Source organism: Vulpes lagopus, chromosome 15 (assembly GCF_018345385.1).
Source record: "Vulpes lagopus strain Blue_001 chromosome 15, ASM1834538v1, whole genome shotgun sequence".
Classification (NCBI taxonomy): Eukaryota; Metazoa; Chordata; class Mammalia; order Carnivora; family Canidae; genus Vulpes; species Vulpes lagopus.
This window is the reverse complement of record NC_054838.1, coordinates 27,127,000-27,148,115: the sequence shown is the minus strand read 5'-3', so window position 1 is coordinate 27,148,115 and position 21,116 is coordinate 27,127,000. Positions and strand designations below refer to the sequence as shown.

The following is a 21,116-nucleotide window of genomic DNA, read 5'->3' as shown; positions in this document are numbered from 1 at the left end:
ACTCCACAGATGGTTATTAATGATAAAGCAACAGCAGCTAATACTAACGAAGTGTGGTCAAGGAGGTACTCTGTTGATAGCTTTATACGTGGTCTCATTTCATCCTCACATCTCTCTGAAGTATTACAAACATCATGCTCCTTTTACAGATGAAGAAACTGAGGCACAGAGGTTAGGTCACTTGCCCGAGGTCAAAAGCAACTCCTGGTGATTGAACAAATGCAATCTGACTAAATAAATGTTAGTTTTGTTCTCTATCCCAGGCCCCAGGGCTTGCCACCAAAACACCGACATCAGATCATACTTCTATTTGAGGGAGGCATGAGACACAGAAGAATAATTTTTAGGCTAAGTGGCTTAGAGTCTTTTCTCTCTTTTTCTCTTCTTGCCTATATTATCAACTTTGGGTAGCATTTTTGACTTTGTAGGAACTGTTATTCTGTTATAAGAATGCTGAGGGATTCCAAGCATCAATTATGAAAACAGGAATTCATTTTGCCACAAAATGATATAAATATGGAGACTCAGGGAAAAGTGAAGTAAAGGAAAAATGTGAAGATTTACCACATCGAGAGAGTTCTTGAAGGCAGGGTGAATGTTTAGCCATTTGAAATGATTTTGTTCCCTATTTTCTTTCAGATTCACTTGTTCTTGCTTTATCTGTCTACGACCAGGTCTCACTCTGTAAGGTACTGGGAAAGAGTACAATTCACAGTCTCAAATATGTGTCTTTCCCTCCTACAAAATGTTTCCTCTGAGGAACATTACTAGATCACAGCTGGTCAAAATGCTAAATCTTGATTGTCTGGATCCTAGCCAAAGTCTACAGCTACAACTTGGTGGAATAAGAATACTTAAAAAGAAAAAAAAACCCCACTTTTAAACAACATTCGATCTTCTTTCTCCCCCTGCAGCAAGCTATGACCTCACGGCAGTGAGGCCTCTCCATGGAGGTGTTTAAGTTGGTTTACGGCCATTAGAAATGTTTGAAGCTCTAGGTACTACTCTGCGCCAATAGCATGTCAACTGTGCTAAAAAGCAATAATAGCTTCTCACCTTCTTAAAGATTACTGCTTAAATAATGCAGAGCAACGACAGGGCTGCACAGAGTGCCAAAAGCAGGTTGCCAAGGCGAAGCTGAGGTAGAATTACGTCTTTTGGCAGCTACGAAATTATGACATAAAGTTAGTTTTTTTTAAAAAAAAACAACCTCCATAAATTAGACTACTATCCTTTTTCAAAATCAAGCAAAAGCTGGGATTTATCTTTCTCCTCACTCTCTCAGATCAAGTAGAAGCACAGAGACTCCTTTTGGGAAAGCCAAATTTAACAGCTAGATCTTATCTCTCAGGAGGTGGCTGGGGGTTAACAGTTTTAAGCATGCAATCTCCTGACCACAGGCAAGCCATCTAAAGACCTCTCGCCATTACCAGATAAGTGAAAGTGCTTAATCTTTGCTCTGGATGTTAACAAAAACAAGAAACAAAATAAAAATAGAAACAATCTTGGGCCAAAAGCATAGGCTGAAACCTGTGCCAATGGTCACCTTTCCCCTGGGCTCAGCTTGGAAGGTTTCCTGCCAAAGTCTGACTTAATAAAAACAGAAAGTTTAAAAAGGTATAACTGAACAAGGAACCCTTTACATTTTATTTAAACCAAGGACTGATGGAAAGATGAATTTGTGAAAGAGAAAGTTCCATATGCAAAGGGTAAAGCAGGCAAGCTGAAGAAATCCATTTCCCCAGGCTATGCAAGAGCCTGGCTGTCAGGCCTCCATGGCCCTGGACAGCAGGGCCTAGCTTGAGAAAGACCAGTGAACAGAAGGTAAGGGAGTGCCCAAAGTCAGGAGGTCCATCTGGTGGTGAGCTCTGGGTTAGTCTCAAGGCTGAGCTCCCTGGGATCAAGGAATAGGGAAACAGAGAGGAATCCCAGGAGGAGCCAAGTCAACCACTTCACCCATCAGCTTCCATTGGAAGAAATCATCATACAAATTGATGTATTAAAACCACAGGCAACAAACATTATGAAGACCATAAAATAGTCCGTAGAAACAGAAAGAGATGCCAGAGATGATACCAGGGGACCCCTTGGAGTGTCTGGACAACACTTGGTACATAGGAGTAATAAAGTGTTTATGCTGAGAATTAGAGGGGGAAAAAAAAGTAGCTCTACCTTTGCCAGAGACACCAGAGAACAGTAATCTCACAGAGCCTAGCTTCAAGGAGACTTCGACAGGTAGACTAAAAACCTTGGTCGAGAATGCTTTCTGAATTTCAAAAGTAGACTTGCAGAGAGAGCTAAAGGAAGTTTTAGGCTACAGAAGCCAATGACAGACTCTGTGAAATGAAGTCTTTGAAAGATACTGCTAAAGCTGAACTACCGCCACATTTCTAATAAGCTCTGACATGAGCTGAACCATGGGGCTTTAGTTGTTTGTTATTTTAAAAGAAAAACGAATAGCTCTGCCACCATTTCCCAAGATGCTGGAGGCCTTCAGAAGAAGTGTCTGAATTATACTTAGCTGCTGTCTAATCATCACGTAGTGACAGACTGGGGGGCCCCAGGGGTAATTTCTGGGGAACCTTCTCTTTGGTAGTCCTTTTAGTCCTACTAAAAAGGTGCAATATGAAACTCCATGCATATGGACAAATGATTTGCTCCCTGATTCAAATATATATTGTCTATTCTGCACTAAAAATTGGGGACACAATAATGATAGAAAATAACGCCACCAGGGGACCCCCCCCCCCCAGGAGTGTCTGGACAATATCTGAGACATGGGAGTGAGCTCCCATCATGGGGAGAGCAGCACAGTAAAAGATAAAGCTGGAGAGGAAAATAATGTCTAGATCATGCAGAAGTCCACAAACCATGTTTAGAATTTTTTCTCTTTAAACCATTAAGGCGTTTTAGGCTTTAGTGGTGTGTGTGGGGGCAAAGGTGGTGGAAAGAGAGATCTATTAACTGATTGATTGCTCTGTATTTTGGAAAGTGTCCTCTGGCTGAAGCTGGAGAATAGACTGGAGGGGGCCCAGAGTGGGTACTGGGGACCACAGGGTGTGCAGCAGTATACGGGAGAGATGATGGAGGCCTGGACCAGAATGGAAATATATCAATATAGATAAGTAGACCTATTAGGGGAAATCAGCAGGGTTTGCTAAGGTTAGATATGGGGATGAGAGGGAAAGTGAGGAACCAAGGATTATGAAAGGCTTTCTGGCCACCGTGAGATAATGGATGGAAATTCCATTTGCTGTAAACAGAGTACTGGAAGACCACAAGGCTTATGGTGGTTAGGATGGAGGGCAGGAAGGAAAAAACACAGATACACAGAATGTGTTGTGAAAACATTCAGGAGGCAGTCTGAAGAGATCTGGGCTTGTGCTTCATTTAAATGCGGGTGATAATCAAAATGATGGTTGTAGATAAGATCACCATGGACTGGAGCATAAAACAAGAGAGAAGTGGGCCTAGGATTGAATCTTGAGGTGCTCCAGGTTTTTATGATGATGAGAAGGAAGAGCTTATAAATGAAATTTTTATGACGATAAGGAGGAAGAGCTTATAAATGAGGTAAGAAGGAGTGGTCAGAGAGGAAAGAAGAAAACTAGGAGAGGGTTATAATGATATAACTGAATCACAAGATGCTAAATTAATCTCTTGTATAAAATATTTTATTCTTAACATACTTATGAGAGGGGCTGTACCAAGTAATAGTATGTGTGGGGGGCCCTAAAAACTATTTGGCCTGGGTCCCAGTCTTAGCTCCTCTATTTGATGGCTGTCGCCCTTAAGCTATTTTAATCTCTCTGTACCTCAGTTTCCTCATCTGTAGGATGAGGGAGGATACTGGGTCCTAATTCACATGGCTGTTGTGAGGACTAAATGAGCCAACTAAGTAATATATTCAAAATGCTTTTGGAAGAGTCCTTGGTTTGCAATAACAGTTCTTCGACATTAGCTATAATGATGTTACTTAATTATATATTGCTCTTTACTAACAGAAGAATTTTTAAAGAAGCATCATATAAAATATCTTTAATGTTAAACTCCAAACTTAAAACACAGGGAATTGTATCTAAATTGATTTTATTTTTTCTATGATTTTATTTAGTTATTCATGAGAGACGCAGAGAGAGGCAGAGACAGGCAGAAAGAGAAGCAGGCTCCCTGAGGGGAGCCCGATGCGGGACTCAATCCCAGGACCCCAGGATCTGCCCCAAGGCAGATGCTCTACCTCTGAGCCACCCCAGGCATCCCTCTAAATTGATTTTAAACTCAAAAGTCATACTGAAGTAGTCAGTGGTCATTTTTAATGCTGCAAACCCTTGTCTGCTTTTGATGGACACAGACCATAGCTCTACAGGCATCTTGAAACTTAATACAGTGCTTTAGATCTAGAAGGATGCTTATCTGTTGATATTTGGCACATGCTAAACAGTCCCTCCTTAAAAAAACACTGACTTCTCAGCACAGGATATATAAGTGGCTTTTCTGTAAATTCTTCCCCTCTATTTATTTACATATGCGCATCTTCCAAAACCCAATTCAAGTCCAACCTCCTTCGTTAAGCCTTCTTTAATCATGTCAATTTATTATTTTTATTTTTTTTAAAGATTTTATTTATTTATTCATGAGAGACAGAGGGAGAGAGAGAGGCAGAGACATAGGCAGAGGGAGAAGCAGGCTCCATGCAGGAAGAGACTCGATCCCCTGACTCCAGGATCACGCCCTGAGCCAAAGGCAGACACTCAACCACTGAGCCACCCAGGCGTCCCTAATCATGTCAATTTAGAGTGATCTCTTTGAATAGCTACAGTACTTATAATTATCCCATCCAGGCTTTGGTGGAAATAAAGAAGTATATAAAATAAGGTTTCTATCAGTAAGGAGTTCCCACTGTAGTAGAGAAGATGGAGAGAGTTAACCAACAACCAGAACACCATGGTGCTTTGTGTACAATATACACTTTGTAAATTGTAATGGAGGAGGGAGCCAGTAATCATCTGGAGGACTCATCACAGAAGGCTATATTCAATTGGTGCTGTGAAGGATAACAGGTTGTGTGTCTATATAGTGGGGAAGAATAAGAAATGAAGGAAGGAGAGTTAAAGCAGAATAAAATACAGTATGTGTACAGTCCAACTGTGGAGCCAAGTCTTGTAAACACTGTAAGGGGGGGACCCAGTCTTGTATTTCTTGAAATCTACACCCCCACTTTCCAATCTAATGTAGTAAAGAGTATTAAGCAAATTTGTTTTATGAATAATTGGACTTAATTAGTTGTATTCAAAAGGAATAATTTATGGTTTTTTCTTTCGACAATATGTTGAGAAACATTCTATTAATGTAAAAAAAAGGTAAAATTTTAGAAGAAGACTAACGGGTTACTTATGAAACACAAAACTGAAGATAATTATAGTAAATCTAAATGAGAATATTATGCAGCCATTAAAATGATGCTAAAAAGTTTCAAATTTATAAAAGGCTTTAAGGTGTAATATACAAAAAAGCAGTATATACAACTGTATGGACTATGCTAACACTGTAGCCGCGGGCCAATGGTTACCAAGTATCTTCAATGTAGCTAGATGGATTTGAGATGTGCTGTGCTAAAATATATACTGGATTTAGTTAGAAGGCTTAGTATGAAAAAAGGAATGTAAAATATCTTATTAATAATTTAAAAAACACTGATTACACGATGAGTCATAACTGGATTTTATTGGAATTAAATAAAATATTAAAATCAATTTGCCTATTCCTTTTTACCTTTTTATAATATGGCTGCCAGAAAACTGAAATTTACATATGTGGCTCAGACTATATTTCTATTGGACAGTGCTGGTATAGATGACAGGATCTCAGCTATATAAGAGACACACAGAAAACTGATAAACTTAATGGTTTTTGTTCCTGAATTGTGGGGTTATTGTTCCCCCTTCGCCTGTATGGTAAACATCTTCCAAGTTTGATTCACTGAGCACATAATATTTTATCATCAGAAGGAATTAATAGGAATAAACAAGACACATAAAAAACAAAGAGAAAAAGATTCCAATTTGGTTCAAAGACTTGGTTGCTGGAGGTTGAGGAAAGAAGCCCAGGGATACCCAAAAGACTTTCTGTCACTGATGGAGGGTTAGCACACAAAGGATGTTGGCCAGCTGTTCTCCATCCTGCCTGGAGACAGAAAAAAGCGGAAATGGGTGGTAACCGCAGGAGGGGGCCTGTAAGTTAAATATAGGGAAGAATTTCCTGAAGCGAGGGTGTTTAAACTCTGGAATGAGTTATGGAAGAAGCCTGGTCCCCCAAGGTCTTTTAAAATACTACAGATACCCATATGCCTTGTGTGTTCCTGTCTAGAGGCAGTGAGATGACTTGTCAAGGTTCCTTCTAAAATAGCTATCTCAGAGTAAATAACTCCAATAAAACTTTCTTTTTCATTTATTTTTGACCACGCTTCACTTTTCACATTAAGGATGCCAGCCTGAGAGAAGTAATTGGAAAGGCAAGCCCATCTGATGCAGCTACCTTAAGTTGTACACTTGAGACTTCAAAGACATTGTCATTTGATCTATTTAAAATTTAAAAACTAACGTAAGTTAGCATGTTTTTTAAGCCCCTCAGGGTGACCTGCCAGAAACTAGTTTTGAATTCAGCAGGGGTATGATGGAGGGAAGGAAAGATGACACATTTGCTTTTAAAGAGGATTTAAAAAAACAATGCTGGATACTGCCTCATTTTCAAAGGTGAATAGTTTGGCTTAAAAGCTATTAGATTGTTCCCCTCAGATTTTTTTTTTAAATTTTTTATTTATTTATGATAGTCACACACACACACACACACACACAGAGAGGCAGAGACAGAGGCAGAGGGAGAAGCAGGCTCCATGCACCGGGAGCCTGATGTGGGATTCGATCCTGGGTCTCCAGGATCGCGCCCTGGGCCAAAGGCAGGCGCCAAACCGCTCCGCTACCCAGGGATCCCCAGATTGTTCGTTCCCCTCAGATTTTAAAGAAAGTAGACTGGCTAACTTGCTCTTGATTTTCATTATCTTCCATTTACTTAAAAAAAGTACACTCTTAAAATGTGCCTAAGTTCGTTTGTTCGTTCTTTCTTTTTCTTTCCTTCCTTCCTTCTTTCAAAAGGTGTGCAGCTTGGTCCTCTCGATTTATGAAAAGGAATGGAAGATAAAAATAAGTTAGCAGAAACACCATCTAGAGATTTATACTACTTAAGTGAGATGATCATATGCAAAGCCACTAGTTGTTCCTTCCTAAGTCACATCATTAAGTGCTAGAAGGCATCTGGAGAAATATTCCAGCAAGCTGCGGAACAGCCAATGATACTTCTCTTTTTAGTGTCCCATCTTCAATAAGGTCACTGAAATCAATGTGGTCTCTATAAAAAAGGTACACCTAAAATGTCAAATAACTCAGACCAAAGTTGACCTCCATCGGTTAACAGACTGTCCACTGAAGCTGAGTCTCAGGCGGCAGGCCCCACATGACAGCAAGAATGCACAATGCACAGGAAATTTTTTGCAAGTCATGTCCTTCAAAATATTAATTTGTCTTATCTACTCATTCAGATTATAAGCTAAACAACTGTCATCTAAGCAAAGCAGGAATTATCTTACACTTTTGAATCTTTTTTTTGTCTCTTAAATAGTGCTATATGCAGAGGAGACAGTTAATGAATTGTTAAAAGCATAAATCCTACTTAATAATACTTTGCATAGTCCTTTTTAGTTTATAAATCACTTAGACATGATCTCATTTGCTCCATACAACTATGCTTGGGAAATAAGGCTGGTGCTATTAACTCCATCTAAAAAAGTAATACTCAAGAACAATTCATGAAAATTAAGTGACAGAGCTGAGTTGGAGCCTACATTTTTTGATTCCCAAATCTAGTATTCTTCTCCTCTATCACACTGCCTTGCATGAAGCTGCTAGTTTAAGTTGCACAGTCAAGAAAAAATTAAACTTTGAATAAAAAATTCCATGTATAAAGCCGGACAGATGGTTCTGAAATCCCACTTTTATCATGTCTTATTCTGAAAATATCACATGAAATTGGAGGAAGGCAAACACAGAGGGCAAACATGTTTTAGGCCAACCTGTGCTTACTTCAGGAATGGAGTCGAAACATATAATCATTTTTGTTTCTTTTAGTCTTAGAGTTCCCAGATTCTTCACAAGGTTTTATGACTCCGAGTTTCCTACCTCTCTGAGTATATGGGGTAGGATAAGCTTCAAATAATATTTTCACCAGAACTGTTGCCTTGATATTGTAGCAGTGTATTTTTCTAGTACTCTGGAATTGACTTTGGTGGATTTCCCTGTGGAAGGTAATAAGTGTTAGAAATTATGCGGCACAAGAGCTAGGAGATCTGGGGAAGGGAAGAGAAGGAGAAGGATGACCACTAAGTAAGAAGGGGCAGCATCGTGTGATAAAACAAGAGCCAGATATCTGGGTTACTGGCCCCACCTCCATCACTTAGGAGCATCTGACCTTGGCAAATCACTTCACATTTCTTTTTTTTCTTAAGATTTATTTATCTGTTTGAGAGAGAGAGCAGAGGGAGGGAGACAATGCTCAAGCATGCCCCCTGCCCCCTACTGCCCAGAGCACAGAGCCCACCGTGGGGCTTCATATTACATTACAACCCTGAGATCATGATCTGATTATGACCTGAGCCAAAATCAAGAGGTGGCTGCTTAACTGATTGAGCCACCCAGGCACCCCTCTCATTTCTTCACATGTGTTCACAGTCACAAAGACTTCACATTTCTAAGTCTCAGTTCTTTGATCTGATCTGAAATGGTAATCATCAGCCTTTCCCTCCACAGGGTTGTTGCAAAGTTAAATAAAAACAGAACATTTTACAAGTAAGAGACTTATTATTCATAACTTCTAACTCCACGTGAGAGGTACCTAAGAAGATAGGTACCAAAAAAAAGTAGGTAGGCAAACACATTTGTAGGGTACTTAACTCTCTGACTCCAGAAGGGTGTTATAAAGGACCTGGGGAAAGCGAGAATGAGAAGATGACTATTTTGTATCATTAACATACAAGACAGCATGAGCCACTATTAAAAATTGTGACCAAGAACCATATTTTATACCCATTTGTAGATTTTTAAAAGATTTTATTTATTTATTTATTTGTTTATTTATTTATTTATTTTAAAGATTTATTTATTTATGATAGACACAGAGAAAGATAGAGAGGGAGAGAGAGAGGCAGAGACACAGGCAGAGGGAGAAGCAGGTTCCCTGTGAGGAGCCTGATGCAGGACTCGATCCCAAGACCCCGGGATCACAACCTGAGGCCAAAGGCAGATGCTTAACCACTGAGCCACCCAGTTGCCCCACTTTTTGCAGATTTTACAGGAAAAACAAAACACCTGTAACAAAGAATGGATTAACATTTGAAATAGATAATAGAGATAATAACTATGATTCCCTTACCCATCACCTATTTATAATGACAGCTACCAGTTAGTGACTAGTGCTTTGTACCAGGCAGTATGCTAGATGTTTACATCCTCATAGCAACTCTATCAGGTAGGCACTACTGATTCCATTTTATAGATAAATTTAAGCTGACAGCTTAAACTTGCTTGAAGTTTCAGAGACAGTAAGTGGTGGAGTTGGCATTCAAAGCCACAGTCTTCCCAGGCTCAGTATGACTCGGCAACTGTTTCCTTAACCTGCTCAGGCCTATTTCCCAATCTTCACAGGCCCAAATCATCCTTGCACTCCAGGTCCACTCAAATGCTGTCTCTTTAGTGAAAGCTTGTCCCAGGTCTCACTACAGCATTCCACACTGCCCAGGAAGTCAATGACTTCCTCTGAAATGTTCCAAAGAACATTCTTAGAATACTTCATACTTCCTATTTTCTATTACATATTGTTTGTTCCTATTTCATTCCTCAATTGACTATACCCCTCTTGAATCTAAGTTCAAGGAGTATATTCCATGGATAGAACAAGATGGATGGTTAACTCATTCACTTACATAATTTCAGGTTCCCTGATGCCAAGCTGGGACCGCAGGATGAGTAAGACAGTCCTCAGCTGCTCCAGAGCTTAGTGACTAAGACTTGGTGGGAGAAGTGACCCTATGCTACCATGGGACAATATATGTATCTCAGTATCTGCCACTGTGTCTGTTAAGACAGTGAACGAATGAGGTAGGGTGCGTCTTTTTTTTTTTTTTTTAAGATTTTATCTATCTATCTATCTATCTATCTATCTATCTATCTATCTATCTACCTATCTATCATAGACAGAGAGAGGCAGAGACACAGGAGGAGGGAGAAGCAGGCTGCATGCTGGGAGCCTGATGTGGGACTCGATCCCGGGACTCCAGGATCGCACCTTGGGCCAAAGGCAGGCGCTAAACCGCTGAGCCACCCAAGGATCCCCAGGTAGGGTGCGTCTTAAAGTCAGAGGGAAACATTTGGATAGGGCAGAAGCAAAGGCAGGCTATTCTGGGTAGTGGGAACTTGTCTGAGTAAAGAACTGAGGTCAGAAATGAGTGTGGCATGTGGCGGGGGTGGGGGTTGGGGTGTTAGCGGAGAAGGGGTGAGAAAGCAGTGGAGAGACAGTTGAGGCACTATCCCAGGACCTGAATGCTGGGGCCCCATCACACAGCCCGTTCACAACAATCACAGCGACTCAGTTTTAAAATTATCATCTTACTGGCAGGCATCAAGTAGCAGCTTGCGTGTACATTCTTCCCTGACCATAATTCAGCACTAGCATCAGCTGTGCATGTGCATGTCAATTTAAATCTTGGACTTTGTAGTTAGTAGTAAAAGAAAAATAGGATGTTTAAATGGCATGCTGGTGGCTTTTAACCAAACTACTCAAGAGTATAACTTTTTTTTTTCTAAGAGTATAACTTCTGAGTTGAAATTCTGCTTTCAAAAATTGTGTTGTTTGGCAGTTTCAATGGGGTTAGTGATCCTAGGATGAGAAAATGGGAACTTCTTCTGGAAAGAGCTCTCATAAAGCACTGAGGACTGATTGTGCCCCCTGTAAGTGTGTTCAAGAGGAAAAAGGGTTAATTTTAGGATTAATCAGGTGGATGCTTTTGATATCACATCAAAATCCTGTAATGTGAAAGAAAAAAATTCATGCCATTAAAGAAATTTTAATCATGCTATCTGTTCTTTAAGAAACAACACAAAACAAACAAGCTGTTTTTGACTTTGAAGCTTACCGTAAGGAGGAATTCAGTGACTGCACTGATCCTCAGCCAGTTTGAAATCCTGGACACCAAAAGAACATACAGCAAATCTGCTTCCACAGGGACCAATCTGTGAATGGTAACAACCACACAGAAAATGGAAGTGTTTTCTTTTACAAAAGATGTAAGAGGCTCCCTCAGGAGTGTGAGTTTTTTTACCCTCTGCCCTAAGGAGCATAGTCTTGGGAGGTAACTCTTTAGTCCACAGTTACTCTCAGAAAGTCTCAGATTTCCTGAGAGGCTAAAAGTGCTTGTTCCAGCTTTGTATACATTTGTAACTTCAAGCCTAGCTTCCTGCAGTGGTTTGGACTTGGAATCATTATGCAGCACTCATTTTGTGGGGCTTTGCATTTATTTACCTGTAGCCCATTATTCATTAGAGCACCATAAAGTCATACCTGCTACTCATTCTGTGTTAATGTGCTTGGCACAGCTGGCACAGAAGGGCACTACATAAATGTGTGCGTTTAGGACTTAATGGGTTTACTACATCAGTGCCAGGAGACCTAGATTCTGGCGTTATTGCTATAGGTTCATGGGTCAACCATGCTTGGAAAGTCATTTATTTTCTCTGTACCTCAGAAGTGAGAGTTGCTGGATACTACAGTGTTTTAGGAGAGAAAAGGCAGGCAGGTAGGCTGCAATGTGGAAGCATTTCTATGTAAGCATTTTGGGTAAAATGTCTAAAGAGATCTCAGGAGAAAGGACTCAAACCTCTTAAAATTCCCATAATTTGTTGCAGTTTTTTCATCATAGTATTTACATTTTTTTCTAATTTTGTATTTGTAGTATTGCATTAAATTTCTTGAGAAAGGGTCCCAAATTACATAAGCTCTAAGTACCACATTCTCTCTGTTCTTAACATGAATGTGCACTCTAGCCAAGGTGGTCTGTCCTCTGCCAATAAAGCTCCTGTGCCTTTTCTAAAGCTGTTCCTTCCATATGAGGGGATAGGTAAGGATGGTGGTAAGAGAGAAGGAAGAGGAGGAGCACATCCTAGACAGAGGAACAGTGAGTCAGGAAAGAACTTGGTCACATAACTAAGAGGAGGCCAGGACAGTGACCCTCCATGAGAGGAGGGAGAGCGGTATCAGAGGAGGCGGGGGGCAGGTAAACCATGGAAAAGAGTGTGAATTTTATTCTGGCCACTGAATCACTGGCAGTGATTAAGATATAGCTAAAATGTAAAAAGACCACCCTGGCTACTGTGGGGAATAAATAGTGGCGAGACAAGAGTGAGATGAGGGAGACACACCAGACTAGTGCAGCGTCGGTTAAGAGAAGTTGGTACCCTGGCCTGGAGTGATCATAGTAGACATGGGGGGCAGTGATTGGATTTGACATGCCCACTTTGCAGGGAGAGATGACAGGGTTTGCTGATGAATCAGAATGGATCTGGTAGGAGGGGAGAAGAGAAGGGCGTCAAAGATCATGCCCTGTGTGAGCATTTGCTGACAGGAAGAAGATAGTGGAAGGACAGTTGCGGATATGTTCATGCTGGGGTGCCTGTGATACTCCATGGGGAGGCATCAAGGAGATCTCAGACTCTGCAGAGTTGGCAAGAGAGATTAACCCTGAAAGTGCAACTTTGGGGGCCATAAGTATAGGAATGGTTTTCAAAGCTGAGGGAATGGATGAGATCACATGAGAAGTGGGTAGAGAGAGAAAGAGAGAGAGGACCTAAGATGAGGCCATAGGGAACTCCATATTTAATGATTAAGTAAAGGAGAAAGAACATGAAAAACAGAGAAAGAACTGCTGAAGGGAGGAAAACCAGGGTACAGCGGTATTAAGGAAGCCAAGAGAGATGTTTCAAGCAAGGCCAAATGCCCGATGTGGAGCAGGATAGGATAAAGACAGAAAAGTGACCTTTAGGTTTTGTAACCTAGAGTTCCATAGGCATCCACCTAGATAAAAGGAATTTCAGTCTACTGACAGAACTGGAAATCAGACTGAAGTGAGTTAATGAGGAACTGGAAAAATAGAACATAAAGAGACCTATAATCATTAAATAAGTAGTTAAAAATCTGTACTTTCCTCCCTCAACAAATAAAAAACAAACCAGGTTTTTGCTAAGTTCTATCAGACCTTAACTATATAGATCATTTTTTACTTTATATATACTATAAACTACTCCAGAGAATACAAAAGAAGGGAAAGATCTCTATTTATTTTATAAGGCTATTAAAACCTTGCTACCAAAAAAAATAAAAAAATAAAAAAATAAAACCTTGCTACCAAAATCAGACAAGGATTACTATATGAGAAATAAAAATTCAAGGCTAGCCTCATCTCGGTTCACAGAGGTAGATATTCTAAAACTTAGCAAACTGAATATAATAATATGGGAAAAATAATTAATACATCATGACCAAATAGAGTACATCCCAGGAGGATGGTTTAGCATTAGAAAATGTATTAACACTTATTAACATATTAATATAGTAAAGGAGAACAATTATTATCTCAATAGATTCAGAATAAGCACCTGATAAAATTAAAAATATACAAACTCAGTGCATGTGTATATATACACACAGAGGAATATTACTCAGCCACAAAAAGAATGAAATCTTGCCATTTGCAATGTGGATGGAACTAGAGGGTATAATGCTAAGTGAAATAAGTCAATCAGAGAAAGTCAAATATCATTTGATTTTACTCACATGTGGAATTGAAGAAACAAAACAAATGAACAAAAGAACAGACAAACCAAGAAACACTCTTAACTATAAAGAACAAACAGATGGTTACCAGAGGGAAGGTGTGTGAGGGGATGGGTGAAATAGGTGAAGGGGATTAAGAGTATACTCATCAGGATGAGGACTGAGTAATGTACAGAATTGTTGAGTCACTATATTGTACACCTGAAACTAAATGTTAAACTGGAATTAAAATTAAAAACTTAACAACAAAAAAAAAGGAAAACCCAACCCCCTCCCTAATACACATATTCATGATTAAAAAATGACAGTGTGCTGGGAATAGAGAGGAATTTCCTTTTGCTAATAAAGAATATCTATCCAAACTTGCAATAAATATAATATTTAATGGTGAAAAGTCAGAAGCAGTCTCTTTAAAGTCAGGAACAAGACAAAGCTATTCACTATCGCTGCTCCTCTTCTACAGTAAAATATGAAAAGAAAAAGTAATTAAAGTAAAAATAGAAATGAAGAAACAATGCCATCATTCACTAAAATAATGATTGTATGCACAGAAAATCTAAGGGAATCTAAGATAAACTGTAATCAATTAGCAAGGTTGCTGTATACATTCTCAAAATACAGGGTAGCCCCAGTGGCGCAGCGGTTTAGCGCCGTCTGCAGCTCAAGGCGTGATCCTGGAGACCCCGGATTGAGTCCCACGTCAGGCTCCCTGCATGCAGCCTGCTTCTCCCTCTGCCTGTGTCTCTGCCTCTCTCTCTGTGTCTCTATGAATAAATAAATAAAATCTTTAAAAAAAAATTCTCAAAATACAAACATCAGTGGTATTCCTGTATCCTAGCCACAAAAAAGCTGGATGCTATAATAAAAAAATTTGTAACAGTAACCAAAATGGTAAGCTACCCAGGACTAATTATCTAATAAAAGATGTTTAAAACATTTATGAAGAAATTTTTAAAACTTCACTGAGATATGTTTAAAAACAGAAGGAAAACATATAAAGAGATACCCAGGGGGCACCTGGGTGGTTCAGTTGGTTGAGCTGCCTTCGGCTCAGGTCATGATTCCAGGGTCCTGGGATCTAGTCCCACATCCTGCTCCCTCCTCAGTGGAGAGCTTGCTTCTCGTCTCTGCCCCTCCCCCTGCTCATGCTCTCCTTTCTCTCAAAAAAATAATAAAATAAAATAAAATAAAATAAAATAAAATAAAATAAATAAAATAAAATAAAATCTTTACAAAAAAGAGATACCAAGTTCATAGTAACAAAGACTTGATATCATAAAACTGTCAAATCATACAAATACAATTCATAACCCAAGGAAAGCCAAACAGTTTTGAAGAACTGTAAGTAGGAGCATCACTCCTAGTTATTAGGAAAATTGGGATATCTTCCTTTTCCCTTGCTATGAAGGCACATGATCTAGCAGTAGCACTCCTGGCTTCTCTCCATTCTCACTCTTTCTTTGAAGACAAGGGTCTTTTCTGATGGCTGAATTTAGAAGGAAAAATAAAACTTGGGTATTCTTGGCTTAGCCCCGTCTGGTTTCCTGCAGGAGCCTCTGACTGCTTTCCACAGTCAAGGGCCTGCCTCTGGGAGAAAAGCCTAGGGGTCTGCAGTTTACCATGAGACCATGAGGGAAGTTTTAGTTTGACTGACGTCTTTGTGGGCCCTTTTTATCACAGATTCCAAACCACATTTTCCAGGAGGCTTTATCAGTAATGCAACTGACATTTTGATTTCTATTGGTCTGTCTCTTATATCTCCTCTCTTAAATGGCTCCAAATTTAGGGGGAGAAGGGATGCTATTTATTTGGCATCCTAAAACCTCAACATGACTTGCAGAAATTACATCTTATAATAGTTAAAACTTTGGTGTTAGCCCATAGATAGACAAATAAAGGAGCAGAATTGGGAGCCTGGAAACAGATCCAGATATAGAGGTAAACTTCATACACAAAGAAGATGGCATTATCAAACAGTAGACAAAAACAGACCCTTCAATAAATAATGCTGGGACAATTTGCTGCCTGTACTGAGCAAGATTCATTTAGTGACTCCTCAGGTAGTACTGTGGGTTGCCTCTTTTTTAAAAAAATTAGGTTATTTATCATTTGTGTTACAAAACCTTCCATGAATTTTAGATCTTGTTTCCAACTAGATCACAAATCCCTTGAGGGTAGAGCTAGAATCTTATACTTCTTGTTAATCCTCCAGAGTGCCTATCACAGAACTTTACACATGCAGACAACACTAAGTAAACGTCTGCTGGCTCATTACTATTTTACCTTAAAACTCAATGTCTATCCCAATGCCTGAGGGCTTTCAGGTCCATATCCAGTACTAAGCTTTTCTAATTATTTTTATATTCTGAGTAGAATTCTTTAAACAATTGTGCATTTACTTAACAGGAGTCCTAGCTAAAATCAGACATCCAGAACTTGCATTTTGTGGATCACAGAGGACAAAAATAAAAAATGTCAAAGTAAAGGTCGTCAAAGATGTTACTTTCTCATTATTCTCAAGGCTTATCCTTATGGCACAGAAGAAAATGAAACCAATCTTGTACCTTATTCCCCACAAAGTTTTTCTGTCTAACCTCTTATTTCATCCTCACCACAAAGTGGTGAGATGAGCAGGGCAGGGATTATAAATGAAGAAATTAAGTTTCAGAGAGGTTACACTAGCTTCACCTGGCAGGTTAGAGAAAGATGTGAGACCAGTAGCCAGTGTTCTTCAGAAGAAAATATGCTGCTCCCAGCTATTTGGCTCTTAAGGCCTGATTTCCATTTACATGATTTTGTAAGTTATTCCCCATCATGCAAGAATTCAAACTTGAAGAATTACTAAATGGCTAGAGCCAACAGCTTTCCACTGAATTAAGTCAGGTGAACAAATCTAATGTCTTCTTTGCAACAGACCTTCCCTTGCCCCTTCTCTTTTTCAAAGAGTCAGCCTACCCTGACAAAGCATCTTTAAGCAGCAATTTGCCCTCATGATACAATAGGCACTGACATCAAGTATGTGCCTCTTGGTCTCAGACTAGGTCCTGCCGAGACGACGACTAGGTTGTTGTCTGCTTTCTTCCCTTAACTCCCATGGTCTCTGATCCTGATTTTATATCTGTAGTTTATGTCCTTCACTTGTTCTTTGATGAGGTCCTAGTCGCTCCATGTCTCTCTTTTATGAATCACACTGGCTGTCCTCCAGTCTCTGCCTCAGCAATGCACTCAAGGATTCCTCGCCCAGCCAACCTCCCAGTGTGCAAACAATATCCACCCAACCTCCCAGTGTGAAAACAGTATCTGCTTGAGACCACTCCCCTCCTAAGGGTGCTTCACCCCACTTGGCCAGGCCAGGGTGTAGACCCACACATGTACAATGGCTGCCTTTCCTTTTCTTCAGGTATCTTAATAAAGAAGGAAACAAAGAAAGCAGGTGAGGAGCAACGTGGAAGCCAGGAAAGTGTCTCTGGATGATTATCCACACTCCAGTTTCTGAGTGTCAGAGATAAAAGTACTCACCACCTGACCATTAGTCCATGTTCCATGAAGTTTTTCAGGTTAGGGAGGGTTTGCCTCAAGTCTGGAGTCCCTAGTCCATGTTGATACCTTAGCTGTGAAGATGGAAAAATACAATTAAAAGAAATTCTGGCAGATACTAGGCAACATTTCCCAAACATGATCCATTCATTCATTATTTTTTCTTCTTTTGAACTGTAAAAGAGGAAATGAAAATGTATGAACCTAATATCATTGACTATACTTTTGAGATGATATTTAAAGGTAGCCTCTTAGCCTCTTGGGTGGCTCAGCTGGTTAAGGAGTTAAGTGTCTGCCTTTGGCTCAAGTCATGATCCCAAGGTGCCCCTGCTTGTGTGTGCGTGTACGCGCTCTCTCTAATAATTAAATAAAATCTTAAAAAAAACCCAAAGGTAGCCTCTTTGTCTTCTGCTCCTTTGTCTCCTGAAGCTGGAAAAGACAAAGAATGGCCAACTATGGAATTAACATATTTCAAAGAGTCCTTAGGGTTTGCTAACATCAACTCCAGGGACATATACCATAAAACCAGTATTTTGTTTTATTTTTAAAAAAGATTTTAGTTATTTATTTGAGAACGTGATTATGAGGGGGAGGGGGGAGCAGAAGAAGAGAGAGAAGCAACTACTACCAGCTAAGCAGGGAGCCCGATACAGAGCTTGATCCCACAATCCCGGGATCACGACCTGAGCCAAAGGCAGATGCTTAACTGACTGAGCCACCCAGGCACCCCTCAGTATTTTGCTTTAGATACTGAACGTCTGGCATGATGTATTCTGGGCACATCCAGCCCATCTTTCACTGACCCTTCCCCTTTGTATAACCACGGGTAAGCGTCATGTTGTGTTCATCTCTAATCCCCAAGAGAGTCTGACAGTGCTAGCACTCAATTTTTAGTGCTTATTAAACAAATAAATAGCAAGCCACTTTTGAGGACGCTGTGCTGTGTTTTTCTCTTGGATTCCTAACTTTCCTTTTTGTTTACAACCAGTACACAGAGCTATAGAGCCCATTTGAAAACACTATGGGGGGATCCCTGGGTGGCTCAGTGGTTTAGCACCTGCCTTCGGCCCAGGGCCTGATCCTGGAGTCCTGGGATCAAGTCCCACATCAGGCTCCTTCCCTGGAGTGTGCTTCTCCCTCTGCCTGTGCCTCTGGCTCTCTCTTTCTGTGTCTCTCATGAATAAATAAATAAAATCTTTTTTTTTTTTTTTAAAAGAAAACACTATGGTCTGTGGATGGACCTGGTCTTAGTTTTAATTATTTCTGCTAGAGCTGATTTTCTAACATTAGGTCCTTCTAGTGTACCTTGGATAACTCACTAAATGGTTTTCATCTGTCTGCTCCACACCTTCTCTCACTCTGCCTCTGAATACCACTTGCTTCCTTAACTGGTTATGACAGAGATCTGAGGTAAATATATGTGCATTTTCAAATACATACTCTCTTTCACACACACAGAACATCAAATACACAGTAAATACACAGTAGAAAAAAAAAACTAAAAAAAAAATACACAGTAGAAATTTTCAAATTACATAATATATATGAAAAAAGTACTCTGTAAACTGTGTACTGGTGTACAACCAGGAAGGATAATAACTCTTGAACTTTTACTTTTCCAGCACCTAACTTTAAAAGTGGCTAAGTCAAACTTCTAAATATTTTCCTCTCTTAAAAAATAAAACCACTATGAACAAAAAATACCAAAGTTTTCTTCTGCTTGTATCTAGTACTTAACTCATTTTTTCTTTTTTGGTTTTGTTTTTACTTAGTGTGAGTGACACTTAACAAAGAGAAGAGTTTACTCTTACTACTTTGAACTTTTAAAGGGAAACCCCCAACCCTAATCAGATCTCTTGAACGGTCTGAATATACACATAAAGTAAGGAAGTAAGAAACACAGAATGTTAAAGCTGAAATGTATTTTGAGTATTATTTAAGCCAATCCTTTCCTTTTGCAGGTGGGGAAACTGAAGCCCAGAAAGGGGAAATAAATTCTCCAGGGCCCCATGTTTCAATAGCAAAGACATTATTAGCTAGAGCCTTATTCTCACAACCATGCTATTCCACCATCTACCCCAAAATCTGAGAGGAAAATTGGTTGAAATGCTTGAGAAGACAAAGGGAAAATATTCTTTTCCTTTTCCAAAGCTAGCCTGGTGACCTAAATCACCTCCTGAGATTTGCTGACCTTGAATTATAAGATCTACTCCATATTAAATGACATCATTTCTTACACTAATATAAAAGCATTTTTTCCATACATTGATAAAAGTAAAGTGGCTGATATCCCAATGTGACATTCCTGAATTCATTGTTTCAATAAAAAAGTGAAATTGTTTACACATGGCATGGAAATTTCACCTGTGATTCATACTGAAAAATATTAAATATCAAAAAAACCCCGAACCCATACTGAAATAACACTAAGCTATGTGTCCCTGAGCCAGTACACAGCCAATTGCCTGCCCCAAGCTCCACAATGGAAGGTGGGTGTTGAATTCTTTTCAGAGACCACATTGAAAATTTTTCAAGTCTGATTTCAACCAAAAAGGGAAACTGTGGGAATGTCAAGCCTCTACCAGGTCTTAACTCTTCATTTGCTATATAGCATTATCATTTTTATCACAGAATCATACGATATTTTAACTTAAAGAGATCCTGCAGATCATCTTTCCAACATCTTTCCTTTCATAAATGAAGAAACGAAGGCTCAGTAAGGCAAGTGTCCTGCCCAATGTCACAGAGTTGATGAGGAACAAAGCCAAGCCTAGAATTTTAAAAAAAATTTTATTTACTTTTTAAAATCCAAGTATAATTAACATATATATATGCTGTATGATAAATATTGTATCAATATAATACTGAGTCAATATTCATGATGTATAATGATTCAACAATTCTATGCATTACACAGTGCTCATCGTAAGTATGCTCTTAATCTCCATCACTTATTTTAACCCCTCCTCTCTCCCTTCTGGTAACCACCAGTTTGTTTTCTGTATCTCAGAATCTGTTTTATTTTTATTTTTCAAAGATTATTTATTTATTTATTCATGACAGACACAGAGGGAGAAAGAGGCACAGACACAGGCAGAGGGAGAAGCAGGCTCCATGCAGGGAGCCCGACATGGGACTCAATCCCGGGTCTCCAGGATCACGCCCTGGGCTTAACGTGGTGCTAAACCACTGAGCCACCCAAGCTGCCCTCAGACTGTTTTATGGTCTCTTTTTAACTTGTTCATCTGTTTTGCTTCTTAAATTCCACATATGAACGAAATCATATAACTATCTTTCTGACTTATTATACCTTGAATTATGGCCTCTAGGTCTATCCATGTTGCTGCAAATGGCAAGATATTCCATTGCATATATGTATATATGTGTGTATATATATATATATATATCATATCTTCTTTATCCATTCATCTTTGTATGGACACTTGAGTTGCTTTCATATCTTGGCTATTTTAAATAATGCTTCAATAAACAAATAAACATACGGGTACACATATCTTTTCAAGTTACTATTTTTGTTTTCTTTAGGTAAATACCCAGTAGTGGAATTACTGGATCACATGGTATTTTTATTTTTAATTTTTGGAGGAACTTCCATACTGTTTTCCACAGTGGTTGTACTAGTTTGC

At 39.4% G+C, this 21,116-nt stretch overlaps 1 protein-coding gene across 2 annotated transcripts in view; it reads right to left on the bottom strand.

Moving 5' to 3' along the window:
• UVRAG (UV radiation resistance associated) overlaps positions 1-21,116 on the bottom strand; it is a 318,666-nt gene that overhangs the window by 8,141 nt on the left and 289,409 nt on the right. Inside the window, exons 14-15 of one of the 2 annotated variants that reach the window (XR_005983964.1) lie at positions 17,452-17,543; positions 11,240-11,336 (exon numbers count right to left, since the gene is read on the bottom strand). Coding sequence is in view for 1 of the 2 variants with exons in the window: in XM_041730667.1 (XP_041586601.1) it covers positions 17,452-17,543 (92 nt within the window). In the remaining variant the exon portion in view is untranslated. The remainder of the gene's footprint in view (positions 1-11,239; positions 11,337-17,451; positions 17,544-21,116) is intronic. The other variant, XM_041730667.1, reaches the window with a different exon arrangement.